This window comes from Scyliorhinus canicula, chromosome 10 (genome assembly GCF_902713615.1).
Source record: "Scyliorhinus canicula chromosome 10, sScyCan1.1, whole genome shotgun sequence".
NCBI lineage: Eukaryota > Metazoa > Chordata > Chondrichthyes > Carcharhiniformes > Scyliorhinidae > Scyliorhinus > Scyliorhinus canicula.
In genome coordinates this window covers 150,850,913-150,864,413 of record NC_052155.1, presented here as the reverse complement: position 1 = coordinate 150,864,413, position 13,501 = coordinate 150,850,913, and the positions used below count along the sequence as shown (strand labels likewise).

Below are 13,501 nucleotides of genomic sequence, written 5' to 3'. Positions count from 1 at the left end.
TGTGGCAATTAGAGAGACAGAGAACAAGTCTGAGTACCTGTGTTTCCACAGAGCATGGCCTAGCCAGCCCCCACTTGCAGAAACTGCGTATTTGCCCACCAACCAGCCCCTTGAACAATCTTTGAACAATTCTGCCACTGTACTTCAGTAGCAACTTGAAAACAAGAGAAGGCAATGTATCTATAAACTATGAATGTGAACACAGAAAGAGAATGAGAATCTAAAGTGAAATCTAATTTAGGAAGCAAAACTGATTAGTAAAAAAAATATAATATTTCAAAAGGACTAAGATAAAAAAACAGAAATAAAAACCACGTGAGCCAAAAGGTGTGAAACAGCTGTGCATTGGGCCACAAAGCTCCCAATAAAGGAAACTTAAAAATTTAACATCTATGCCTATCTAAGCACAACTTCATGACTGTGGTCAGAAGTTATCTGATCACATAGCCACTGATCCAGAAGCAGAATAATTCCAAACAGGATTAAATCTTTGAAAGTTTATTTTGAACACAAGGCTTTCTCAGGAACGTTTATTTTCACAATCTCTCAAGTTCAATTAAATTTGTCATCTGGGTCACGATAACTCAATTGGTAACAGATTTGAGAAATTATTGTGATGTTAAAAATGCTTGGAAATGCATAAACCTCCTTAACGCTAAGAATGCCCTTCCCCTCTCTCCACCTCACAAAGATAGTCATATTTTGTTAGAACTGCTAGTTACAACCGAGTAACATGTTAGGTTACACTGGTGTGGGCCTGGAATCGCATATAGGCTAGACTAGGTAAATGAAGCAAGTTTCCTTTCTAAAAGGACATTCATGATTTTTCTTTTAGAAATAATAATTTGATATCTTCGTGGTCAGTTTTCCAACTAAAAACAAACTGAATTCAATTTCTCGGCGCTTACCATCTTCAGATGCAATTCCTAAAAAGCAAAACTGTCCAAAGTGACAACGTACACAATCTTAGTACAAGTTAATATTATGATTATAGCTCTTGACAATTACTTGATGAATTTATGAATGCGCCTTCATTTTGCTTCAGGGGTTATTGGTGAACATGTAAGCAATATGGAAAACAATAATTGAAAGTAAGTACGAGACAATTTGGAATTTACAAGTTCGCTAGGAAAATTGCAAGTCGTTAATTTTGAATTGCTAATTTTTAACAAATGTATTATACCATACAGCAGCTTGTTGGTACGTCTCCTAATGGGACAATTTTCAAGAAAGCAACTTGACCATGCGTTCCACATTTGAGCAAGCTAACATAAATGATTACTCCTCAGATTTCCAATTAAGAGACATGACAATATATAATGTTAAATCCAGCATTTAAACCTAAAAGCGTTTTAAAACATGTCAGTTATAGCTCTAAAACAGGGTTTTAAAGGAAGACAGGTAGGCAATTTTCTTACCATCTGCCTTGTCAGATGCATCATCTTTGTAACAGTGCAAGCAAAGAACAGGAAAGAGTTATGATGTTATATTTCATGTACAATAAATAATTACCAGAGGTGAAACATTAACTTATGGCATTCAGAAACAGGATAGCTAACAGCACAATATTTATAGTCATATAAAAAGTTTATTTTTTTTAAAATTTCAAAACATATTTAAGCAAGCGAATGTGGATTTGTTAAGAGCAAATCATGTTTAATTACCTTGCGTGTTTTTTTTTTGAAGAGGTAACAGAGAGAGTTGATGAGGGTTTGTTTACTGTTTGATGTACTGTACATGGACTTCCAAAAGGAATTTTATATAGTGTCGCAAAACAGACTTGTAGACTTGTGAGCAAAGTTAATGCCCATGGAATATAAGGGACAATAGCAACAGGAATAAAAAATTAGCTGAGTAAGAGGAAACAAAGAATATTGGTCAATCGTTGTTTTTCAGACAGGAAGGTTTATGGTGGAAATCCCCAGGGACCTCTGCTCATCCTGACAAATATTAATGTCATGAATGCTGGTGTACAAGGCACAATTTCAAAATCCGCAGATGGTACGAACATTGGAAGTATTGTGAACCATGAAAAATATGGCAGAACTTCAAAAGGACAGATGTTGGTGAAATGGGTGGACAAGTGGCAGTTAAAATTTAATTCAGAGAGCAATGAAGTGATCCATATTGCTTGTTAGAGCACCGAAGAAACAATATAAAATAAAGGGTATAATTCTGAAGGGGGTGAAGGAACAGGTATGTGCATAAATCAGTGAAGGTGGCAGGACAGGTTTAGAGTGCAGTTAAAGCACAGGGCTAAAGAGCTGGCTTTGTAAGCAGACCAAGGCAGGCCAGCAGCACGGTTCAATTCCCGTACCAGCCTCCCCGAACAGGCACTGGAATGTGGCGACTAGGGGCTTTTCACAGTAACTTCATTTGAAGCCTACTTGTGACAATAAGCGATTTTCATTCATTTTTCATTTCAAGAGTGCGAAAGCAAGCAAGCTACGGTAAACCACTAAGAAACATGATTTTGCTTCAACCAAAATATTCTGTCCAGTTCTGGCACCACATTCTGGCATTAGAGAGAGTGCAGAAAGGATTCAGAGAATGGTTTCAGGGATGAGGAACTTCAGTTACATAGAAATATTGAAGCTTTGGGACTATTCTCCATGGAGATAAGAAGTTTTAGAAGAGATTAGGTTCCCCACGGTAGGGTATTGCAGAAAATAAGGAAGTATGGGATTGAAGGTGATTTAGCGGTTTGGATCAGTAATTGGCTAGCTGAAAGAAGACAGAGGGTGGTGGTTGATGGCAAATGTTCATCCTGGAGTTCAGTTACTAGTGGTGTACCGCAAGGATCTGTTTTGGGGCCACTGCTGTTTGTCATTTTTATAAATGACCTGGAAGAGGGTGTAGAAGGATGGGTTAGTAAATTTGCAGATGACACGAAGGTCGGTGGAGTTGTGGATAGTGCTGAATGATGTTATAGGATACAGAGGGACATAGATAAGCTGCAGAGCTGGGCTGAGAGGTGGCAGATGGAGTTTAATGCGGAAAAGTGTGAGGTGTTCACTTTGGAAGGAGTAACAGGAATGCAGAGTACTGGGCTAATGGCAAGATTCTTGGTAGTGTAGATGAACAGAGAGATCTCGGCATCCAGGTACATAAATCCCTGAAAGTTGCCACCCAGGTTAATAGGGCTGTTAAGAAGGCATATGGTGTACTAGCCTTTATCAGTAGGGGGATTGAGTTTCGGAGCCACAAGGCCATGCTGCAGCTGTACATAACTCTGGTGCGGCCGCTCCTGGAGTACTGCGTGCAGTTCTGGTCACATTATAGGAAGGATGTGGAAGCTTTGGAAAGGGTTCAGAGGTGATTTACTAGGATGTTGCCTGGTATGGAGGGAAGGTCTTACGAGGAAAGGCTCAGGGACTTGAGGTTGTTTTCGTTAGAGAGGAGAAGGCTGAGAGGTGACTTAATAGAGACATATAAGATAGTCAGAGGGTTAGATAGGGTGGACAGTGAGAGTCTTTTTCCTCGGATGGTGATGACCAACACGAGGGGACATAGCTTTAAATTGAGGGGTGGTAGATATAGGACAGATGTCAGAGGCAGTTTCTTTACTCAGAGAGTAGTAGGGGTGTGGAACGCCCTGCCTGCAACAGTAGTAGACTCGCCAACTTTAAGGGCATTTAAGTGGTCACTGGATAGACATATGGATGAAAATGGAATAGTGTAGGTCAGATAGGCTTCAGATGGTTTCACAGGTCGGCGCAACATCGAGGGCCGAAGGGCCCGTACTGCGCTGTAATGTTCTATGTTCTATGTGAGATTTAACATTATGAGGGGGTCTGGACAGAGCAGATAGGGAGAAAATTGTTCCCAATGGTGGAAGGATTGAGAACCAGGACGGACAGATTTAAGGTATTTGCCAAAAGAAGTAAAAGCAACACAAAGATAAACCTTTCCGCACAGCGAGTGGTTCGGATCTGGTTGCACTGCTTGAGAGTGTGGTGAAGGCAGGATTAATTGAGGCTTTCAAAAGGCAACTGGATCATTATTTAGAATGGAAACATTTCCAAGGTAATGGATACAAGGCAGACGTGTAGCACTAAGTGAATTGCCCCTCAGACAATCAGCACAGACATGATGGGCTGAATGATATCCTTCTGCGCTGTAACCATTTTATGAAAGCAAGAATATCAAAGTTATTAGTAAGAGACTATATGTGTTGTTCGAAGCATGTACATTACTTGCCACAAGATGAAACAAAGCTTGAGACATAATGAAACTTGTCACTCGTTTGGATCATGCATTTCTAGAATCACTGCTGGTGGGAACCACCAATATTGCAGTAGCGATCTACTGCGAGATGTCACCAGTGGAAGAGTACACCAGCTGGAAACAGCAGCGAAAAAAACCCACCACCATTAAGGTTGAACAGTCCATCAGCTGTACTAATACTTCTGCAGCTCACCACTCATCCGTTTGACTTAAATGAATGACATCAGTCGACTTTAATTATAGATTTTCAGCTTTTTCTGCCGACTAATGCTGGTTCTAAGTCTGGAAATCAATGATAACTCAAGTCCATCATGGCACACTTTCACAAATTCATCCATTAGGTTATGTTTCCCAGGCTTTCTCAAACTTCTCAAAAAATGTAATATGTTCTTCTTTGCCTGAATACTCTTAATTACATTACATCCTATTATGTTGGTGCCATAAATTAACTTTTTCACCCTCTTGGCAAAATTTGAAGAAAGAATAAAAACGGCAATGTGTCATCATGCACTGAAACCCCAAAACCATATCAAAACGTGTGATCTGTAATTTTCTATGTACTGTATCAGCTGTACAAAAAGGGTGAGGTACTGTTGTATCATAGAAAGCTAAGGAGGAAAATGGTGGGCAGAGCAATCTAGGCTGTTCTCTCATACTTAGTAGGTAGCACAGGAGGTTGCAGCAGGATACGATATGGGGCTGGATTCTCCGCACCCGGACGCCAAAATCGTGTTCGGCGACGGGGTGGAGAATCCAATTTCCCACATGAAATCGGGCCCGTCTCCAGTTCCGCGATTCTCCGCCACCTGAAAAGCGGCCACCTCGATTATTCACCCGCCCCGCTATTCTCCATCCAAGACAGGCTGCATTCTCGACGGCGTGGACCACTCATGGTCCCACCGTCTGTGATACCCATGTGGCGGCTGCGGAATCAGTCCGGGGCCGTCACAGTCGGGGGAGAGCCGATCGGAGGGCAGGGAGGGCATCAGTTGGGACTGGGGTTTCTTCGTGCAGGCGGTCCAGGTCAGGCGAGCGGCCAATTGGGGGCACTATTTCCGCAGTCCAGGGTCTGAGTCCACGATGGAGCACGGCACAGCTGCTGGAGGCCGCCGCCATGCGCAGCCACTGACCCGGAAGTGCGGGGGGGGGGGCAATATCAACAGCTGGAGCTGCGAGCTCCACGACAGCTGCCTGCTAGCCCCCTGCAAAGCTGTGAGTGTAGGGCCTTTTGACTCCAATTTTTCTGGCGTAAAAGACCACAGTTTTCACGACGGTGTGGGGACATCCCAAAAACGGAGAATCCAGCCCATGATTTTCTGCTGGCACTCGGGAGTAGGAAAGGGGAGAAATTAAAAACAGCAACAACAAAAAAAAAAAAGGATTTTAAAAAACATTTGTGCACAGGAACATACATAGGCCAATCAGCCCCTTAAGTCTGTTCCACTATTCAATGAGATCAGCTGATTTTCTGCTTAATTCCCTCCACTTGTGTTGGTTCCATATCCTTTTATAGCTTTGTCTAGCACAAACACATTGGCCTCAGATGTATAAATTGAGTTGGCATCTACTGTTTTTTGTGGGATAGAGTTCCACACTTCTACCACCTGTTACATGAAAGAAACATGTTTCCAAATTTCTCTCCTGAATGAACCAGTTATGATTTTTAAATGAAGATTTTACTCCGGATTTCCCTATCAGGAACAAATGTTTATCTCTAGCTACCCATATCGATTATTCACAAAATCCTAAAAACATCAATCGGGTCACTCCTTCCCCTTCTAAATTCTTGGGAATATAAACCTAATTTATGTAATCTCGCCTCATAATTTTATCTTTGGAGTACTGGTAACATTCTGGTGAATCTCTTTTCGAGGTCAATATACGCCTCTTAATAATAAACAGTACAGGAGACATAGGCATTCCACAGTTTTGTATAGTTGCAGCGTGTTTCCGATTCACTATATTCTCACCCCCCAGTTATAGTGGCTAACATGAGTCACTTCCGGTGGCGGCGATGTGCTGAGCGGACGCACATCAGGTGGCTCTCCTCCCAGTTGGACCCAATACAGTAAATTTACTGGAGATTTTGGCCCAAAAAGCCTCCTAAAACCCACCTGAACGCAAAAGGCACAAAAGAGGATGCCTGCGAATAATAGATCGAGGGACGGCGAGAAGTTAGAAGCAGCAGCGAAGGAAAGGGGCAAGAGCAACGGGCGAACGGACCAGCGGCCCCATGAGGCGAGGCAGAGACGCAGGCGAACCAGGAGGGTGAAAGATCGATGACCCGAACGGCGAACAGCACCAAACGGAACAGTTAGGTAGAAAGATTAGAGAATTGAGAAGTAATTGTTTCACCCAAAGGGTAGCTGGGGTCTGGAATTCACTGCCTGAAAGGTAGAGGTAGAAATCCTCATCGCATCAGAGACACATTTGGATACATACTTGAGGTGCCAGAACCTATAGGACTGCAGACCAAGAACTGTGGGATGAGACAAGATAGCTGTTCGACTGTTTTGACTGGCTCGGACAGAATGCACTAAATGGCCTCCTGTGCCATAAACCTTTGCGTTCTACGTTTCTATCTACCAGTGGGAAAAAGAAAAAGCTTTGGAGAAAACTTTGTATGAATAAATCTTACCAAGTGAAGCATAGGCTCCTGCAGGGATGTTAGATGCAGTTAAGCGGCTCGCTGTTGTGTGTCCCGTGGTATGCCGTGATTTTGCAGATGCAGCAGCATTCACATCTATGTCACTTCTAGAACGCTGCAAACCACCCGGAGTAGCTGTAGACTTGGCGCTCGGGCCTGAAACAAACAAGGAAAAGGAACCATTCTGAGATTTACTGTTACTAAAAGTTCAATTGCAATACTGGTTCCAAAGCACTCAAAAAAATTATACAATTCATCATACAATAAAATTATCAAGGGTAGACATCAATCAGAAATATAATAATATAATGGAATGATCTCAAATTATAATTAAATAGTTGTATCAGAAAGGAATAGCCATCTGCCCATTTGAAAAACAAAATCAACAATCCATATTACACAGCAGTGGGAAGAATAATTACATTGAAGAGCCCGTACTGTGCTGAGTCAAATAATTTCAGCCAAGTCAGTGGTTAGGGTGCTACAAAAGGATCTAAGCAGCAGACCACATTAGAAGACCACAACCTTCATGCTCCTTTCCAAGTCACATACCAACCTGACTTAGACAAACATAACTGTTGCATCACTGTCAATGGATCAAAAACTTGGGCTTCCCTCCCTAACCACCTTTGTAAATTCTGTAGCTATTCAGGAAAAATGTCCTCCAATCATTATGTCCTTTCAGGGAAACTTGGAATGAACAATTGACGTAGCCTTGCTAGCAACACTCTTGGCTGGACACAAATACGTAAACGGCTGAGACAAAACTGGACTTTGTAGTTTTTTGGCTAAGGAAGGAGTGGACTCTTAAATCCTGCTTTTCAGAGATATTCCTGTTGAAGTACATCTTTTCAACTAGTATTGCTTTAACAACTTCAGATCCATCTTTCTCTTAAAAATAGTTCTGCTATGGAAGGATTTTTTTTTTAAATTTAGAGTACCCAATTATTTTGTTCTCCAATTAAGGGGCAATGTAGCATGGCCAATCTACCTAACCTGCACATATTTGGATTGTAGGGGTGAAACCCACCCACATGGGGAGAATGTGCAAACTCCACATGTACAGTGACCCAGGGCCGGGATTCGAACCCGGTCCTCAGCACCACAGTCCCAGTGCTATCCACTGTGCCACATGCCGCCCGGAAAGATATTTTAATAGCAGATGTATCATAGAATTCCTACAATGCAGAAGGTGGTTATTCGGCCCATCAAGTCTGCCCCCACCCTCTGAAAGAGCACACTACCTCGGCCCACTCCCCTGCCCTATCCCCATAACCCCACCGAACCTGCACGTCTTTGGACTGTGGGAGGAAACCCGACACCCAGAGGAAACCCAAATAGACACAGGGAGAAAGTACAAACTCCACACAGTCATTCAAGGCGAGAATCAAACCCGGGTCCCTGGTGCAGTGAGGCAGCAGTGTCACAGTGCCACCCTTTTCAACGACATTTAAATTTACATTTAGATGTAGTCTAAATGCAACCCAAAAAGCGATCAACAATTGTGGAGCAATTTATTGTGCGGTAATAGATCTTGTTGTCAAATCTAAGGAATAAACAGCTCCTTAAGTAAGGTGAGAGAAAAATATGAAATTGTAGGCCTATGCGTCTACATCTGTTGTGGAAGGGTTATTGGGATCTATTATTAAGGACATTGTAATGGAGCACTTGAGAGGTTTTGAGCTGATCAAAGAAACTTGTACAGAGATTTGCAAAGAATAGGTCATATCTGAAAAACAATTCAATTTTTGAGGCAGTAACTGAGCAGCAGATGGCACATGTTGTGATGTAGTTCATGTGGACATCCAGAAGGCATTATATAACATTTCACATAATAGACTGTTAGCTGAAGTTAAAGTTCATGGAATTGAAGGGAATCTACTGGCCTGGTTAGGAACTTAGTTAGCCAGCAGAAGACAGGTTAAGGATAATGGATATGCACTTCAATTGATCGGAGGTGACGAGTGAAATCCTGCAAGGATCTGAGCCAGAGCCTTAAATATTCATTATATTTGTTAATAATCTAGATAGCACAAGAGAACCATGTATTCAAGTATGTTGACATAAAAATAAGTGACATGGTACATAGTATAGGTGGGGTCTAAAAATTACAAATTGACATTGATAGGTTATGGGGCCGAAATTCTGGCAGATGGATTTCAGCAAAGCTTATGATGAGATCACCCATTCTGGAGTAAAAAAGGATACTCAGGCTGCTTTCCAAATGAGTTAGAAGCAAGGACAATAGAGATCCAAAAAGATTTTGGGGTCCACAAGTCTTTGTGTGATGTTTTGCTGCAGTTTCACAAAAGCCTTCGTTAAGCCCTATATGGTTATATGGGTCTTTGAAGGTGTGCAGCAGAGATTCACCAGAATGGGGCAGCAGGGTAGCATGGTGGTTAGCATAAATGCTTCACAGCTCCAGGGTCCCAGGTTCGATTCCCGGCTGGGTCACTGTCTGTGTGGAGTCTGCACGTCCTCCCCCTGTGTGCGTGGGTTTCCTCCGGGTGCTCCGGTTTCCTCCCACAGTCCAAAGATGTGCGGGTTAGGTGGATTGGCCATGCTAAATTGCCCGTAGTGTCCTAATAAATGTAAGGTTAAGGGGGGGGGGGTTGTTGGGCTACGGGTATAGGGTGGATATGTGGGTTTGAGTAGGGTGATCATGGCTCGGCACAACATTGAGGGCCGAAGGGCCTGTTCTGTGCTGTATTGTTCTATGTTCTATGTTCTAACGGTGAAGTTGCTGGTAGCAGACGCCTTGGAATCCTTCAAGGAGATGCGGGAGAGGATGGAATGGCGACTGGAGATGCAGGAGGGGAAGGTGTGGGAGTTAGAGAAGGTGACCACAGACCACAGTGATTGGTTCATTCACTTGAAACAGAGGTGGTGAGGTTGGTTGCAGCCCAGGGAGCACCCAAAGGAAAGATGAAAGACCAGGAAAACCGGTCTCATCACCAGATGGGGAGTAGGTTGATTTGATCTTAGTTTCAGACTAGTTCGGCACAACATCGTGGGCCAAAGAGCCTGTACTGTGCTGTACAGTTCTATGTTGTATGAAACTTTGGATTGTTGGGCTGCCAGACAGCACAAAGGGTAGAAAACGAATGGACTACAGATGTTAGGATAACTGGTCGGGGGAAGAAAAAGTCCCCAAGCCCCTGGAAGTGGCCAGGGCCCACAGGTTACTCTGGCAGAGGCCTGAGGCATGGGAACTTCAAGGGAAATTTAACCCCCAGCTCCACCGATTCCAGGACCAGGACTGGATCTTGAACTGGGCAAGGAACACGCGATCCTGCAAGTACGAAGGGCACACTATCTGCATTCATCAAGACATCGGAGCTGACCTGGCCAAGCACCGGGCCGAGTTCAGTGTAGCCAACACAGCTCTACTCCGCATCAAGGTACCCAGTAAGACTTTGGGTATCCTATAAAAATAGGGAACACTATCAGTTGAGGAGGCATTTTAGGGTGGACGGGAAGTCGGTGCTTATGCCATTGTTGGAGAATCATGAGTTTTAGTTGGGGGAATGGATAGTGTATACAGGCGGTGGAGGGAAGTGGGGCTGCTCAAGATGAGGGATCTGTATTTGGATGAAGGGTTGGCCAGTCTGGTGGAGTTAAGAGAGAGGGTAGAGCTGCCGAGGAGGAGTGAGTTCAGGTATCTGCAGGTTAGGGACTTTGCGGGAAACGTCTGGAGGGGGTTCCCTAGGTTGCCGGGCTACACCCTGCTGGAGCGACTGCTGCTTCCGGATGTGGAAGGGGAGGGAAGAATTGGGGATATATACAAGTGGCTATGGGAGCAGGAAGGCGAGATGGGTGATGAAGATCAAGGAGAAATGGGAAGCGGAGTTGGGACGGGAGATCAATTGGGGAGCATGGAGTGAGGCACTGCGTAGGGTAAAAGGGACCGCCTTATGAAAATGAAATGAAATGAAACTCGCTTATTGTCACAAGTAGGCTTCAAATGAAGTTACTGTGAAAAACCCCTAGACACCACATTCCGGCGTCTGTTCGGGGAGGCTGGTACGAGAATTGAACCGTGCTGCTGGACTGCCTTGGTCTGCTTTAAAAGCCAGCTCTTTAGCCCTGTGCTAAACCAGCCCCTATGTGCAAGGATGAGCCTGATGCAGTTGAAGGTGGTGCAAAGGGTGCATATGACTCGGGCGAGAATGAGTGGGTTCTTTCAGGGGGTAGCAGATGAGTGTGAGAGGTGTGGGTGGGGGCCAGCGAATTATGCGCACCTGTTTTGGGGTTGCAAAAAATAAGCAAGGTTCTATGCGGGAGTGTTCGCGGTCTTAGCCAGGATAGTGGAGGAGAAGGTGGACCCGGATCCTTTGGTGGCGATATTTGGGGTCTCCGAGAAGTTGGAGCTCATGGAGAGGAGGAAGGCCAATGTCTTGGCCTTCGCTTCTCTGATTGCACGGCGCCAAATTTTGCTGGAGTGGCGGTCGGCATCGCCACCGAGGGTAGCAGCTTGGTTGGGTGACCTGCACGACTTCCTGCGATTTAGAGAAGATTAAGTATGAGTTAAGGAGCTCTTCAGGATAGAGTTTGAGGAAAGGTGGGGCATGTTTGTGACTGTGGTTGAGGGGCTGTTCTTCACGAGGGGGGGGGGTGAAAAAGGGGAAAAATCTATGCAGACTGTATAGTTGATTGTTGGGGAGCATGTTTCCCGGGGTGTTTGTTCGCTGTAATCTGTTTTGATAGATGTTTGTAATAAAATATATTTTATTACAAAAAACAGGGACGGCTATTTCTCCGCGCCCGGAAAGGCAGATTTCTCCAAGGGCTGGGAAAACAGCTACAGTAATGGATGCACATGGACCAATGACAGTTCCTTCATTTACTAACAACGGCATGCCTTGGGGGTGGGCACAGGGAAGGGAGGAGGTGGAGGGGCTCTAGTGGATCGATCGAGAACTAGGTGGTGGGAGGGGAGGGTAGAATGCCAATTACAACAGGTTGCACATGGAAGCAGCTGGAACAAAAAAGTCAGCGGTGCCATCTTTGATGGCCCCTAAACAAAAGGAAACCCCAGAGTACAGGGGCACATCCACATGGTGAGTATGACTACACCTGCTGGAGGGAGGGGGTGGTGGCGGGGAGACACAGAAAGACCCCAACAGCACAGTCACCTGGAACCTTGGGGGACTTAACGGCCCGGCGAAATGATCCAGAGTGTTTGCCCACCCGAAAAGCCTGAGTGCTGACATAGCCTTCCTCCAAGAGACGCACCTGAGGGCGAAGGACCGACTGAGGGTAAGAAAAAATTGGATGGGACAGATTTGCCAAGCGTGCTATGGCACAAGGGCCATACTATTTCGTACGAGGACAACGGGGGGATGGTATGGAACGGTCAGCAGTGTCCTGGAAAGGGCACCAGTGTTACTTGTGAATACATATGCCCTGAACTGGAATAATGCAGCATAGTGGGAAAATTGGTGCTTCCAGGGGTAGTAGGGGCGAAATACTCCGAGGTGAGTGAAATGGCTATCACTGAGAAGAAGGATCTGAAGAAACTGAAAATGGATGGATCACCCGTAGTGCCCGTAGTGTCCTAATAAATGTAAGGTTAAGGAGGGGGGGGGGGGGGGGGGGGGGGTTGTTGTTGGGCTACGGGTATAGGGTGGATATGTGGGTTTGAGTAGGGTGATCATGGCTCGGCACAACATTGAGGGCCGAAGGGCCTGTTCTGTGCTGTACTGTTCTATGTTCTATGTTCTAATGTTGCCAGGGTTCCAAGGAATAGATGGTGAGGAGATATTATATAAAGGAGGACTGAATTCTCCAGAATATAGAAGGTTAAAGGGAGCTTCGATTGATGTTTTCACGATTTTTAAAATGTAGACAAACATTTTTCGCTTGTGTGGGAATGTAGAACAAGAAAGCCTAAGCTTGACTTACGGTGGCGGCCATGGAGTGAGAAGTCACCTATTTGGTAGCTCCCACTCGTGACAGACCTTTTGGACCTTTTCACCCGAATTTTTCGGGATTTTATTGGAGAAATTGGTGAAGAGTGAGACAGTGAGGAGAAATCCCCCACCAGTATATGGAGAAATGGACCATAAGTTGTCGCATAAAAAGAAATAGTCGAGAAAAGGCGGCGAGTGCAGAACCTGCAGCATGGGAAAGCATTGCGGAGGGGCATGATCCCGGTTTGGTGGCACAGTGGTTAACGGTACAGCTGGTGGAGTTCATTCAGGAGAGCTTTGTCAAGCAAAAGGAAGAGTTAGACCAGATCTATCGGGTGGAACAGGGGCTGGAAGCCCACGGACTGGCAATCCAGAAGGTGGAGAAGAAGGTGGCCGAGCACGAGGACCATTTTTAACTGCATTGGAGGTGGAGGTGGGGCTGATGAGGGGCCACCAGAAAAGGCTGCATGAGAAGGTGGAGGACCTGGAGAACAGGTCACGGAGACAGAACCTGAGAATCAGCGGCCTCCCGGAGGGCAGCGTAGGATCGGATGGAAGAGCATATGTGATAAGTATGCTGGAAAAGTTGATGGGGGGTTGGGGTTTACTCGACCCTTGCAAGTGGACTGAGCGCATAGAGCGCTTGCGAAGAAGTTGCAAGTGAATGAAGTGCCGAGGGCGATGGTGATGTGAATGCATCAGTTGCTGGACAAGG

The 13,501-nt window shown here is 45.0% G+C and overlaps 1 protein-coding gene across 36 annotated transcripts in view; it reads right to left on the bottom strand.

Annotated features, from left to right (window-relative positions):
* clasp2 (cytoplasmic linker associated protein 2) overlaps positions 1-13,501 on the bottom strand; it is a 582,371-nt gene that overhangs the window by 245,487 nt on the left and 323,383 nt on the right. For 32 of the 36 annotated variants that reach the window (XM_038809903.1, XM_038809905.1, XM_038809871.1 and 29 more), the window contains 2 exons: positions 6,866-7,030; positions 1,419-1,442 (listed from right to left, as the gene is read on the bottom strand). In XM_038809903.1, coding sequence (XP_038665831.1) covers positions 1,419-1,442; positions 6,866-7,030 — 189 coding nt within the window. The remainder of the gene's footprint in view (positions 1-1,418; positions 1,443-6,865; positions 7,031-13,501) is intronic. The other 4 variants (XM_038809907.1, XM_038809906.1, XM_038809875.1 and 1 more) reach the window with 1 other exon arrangement.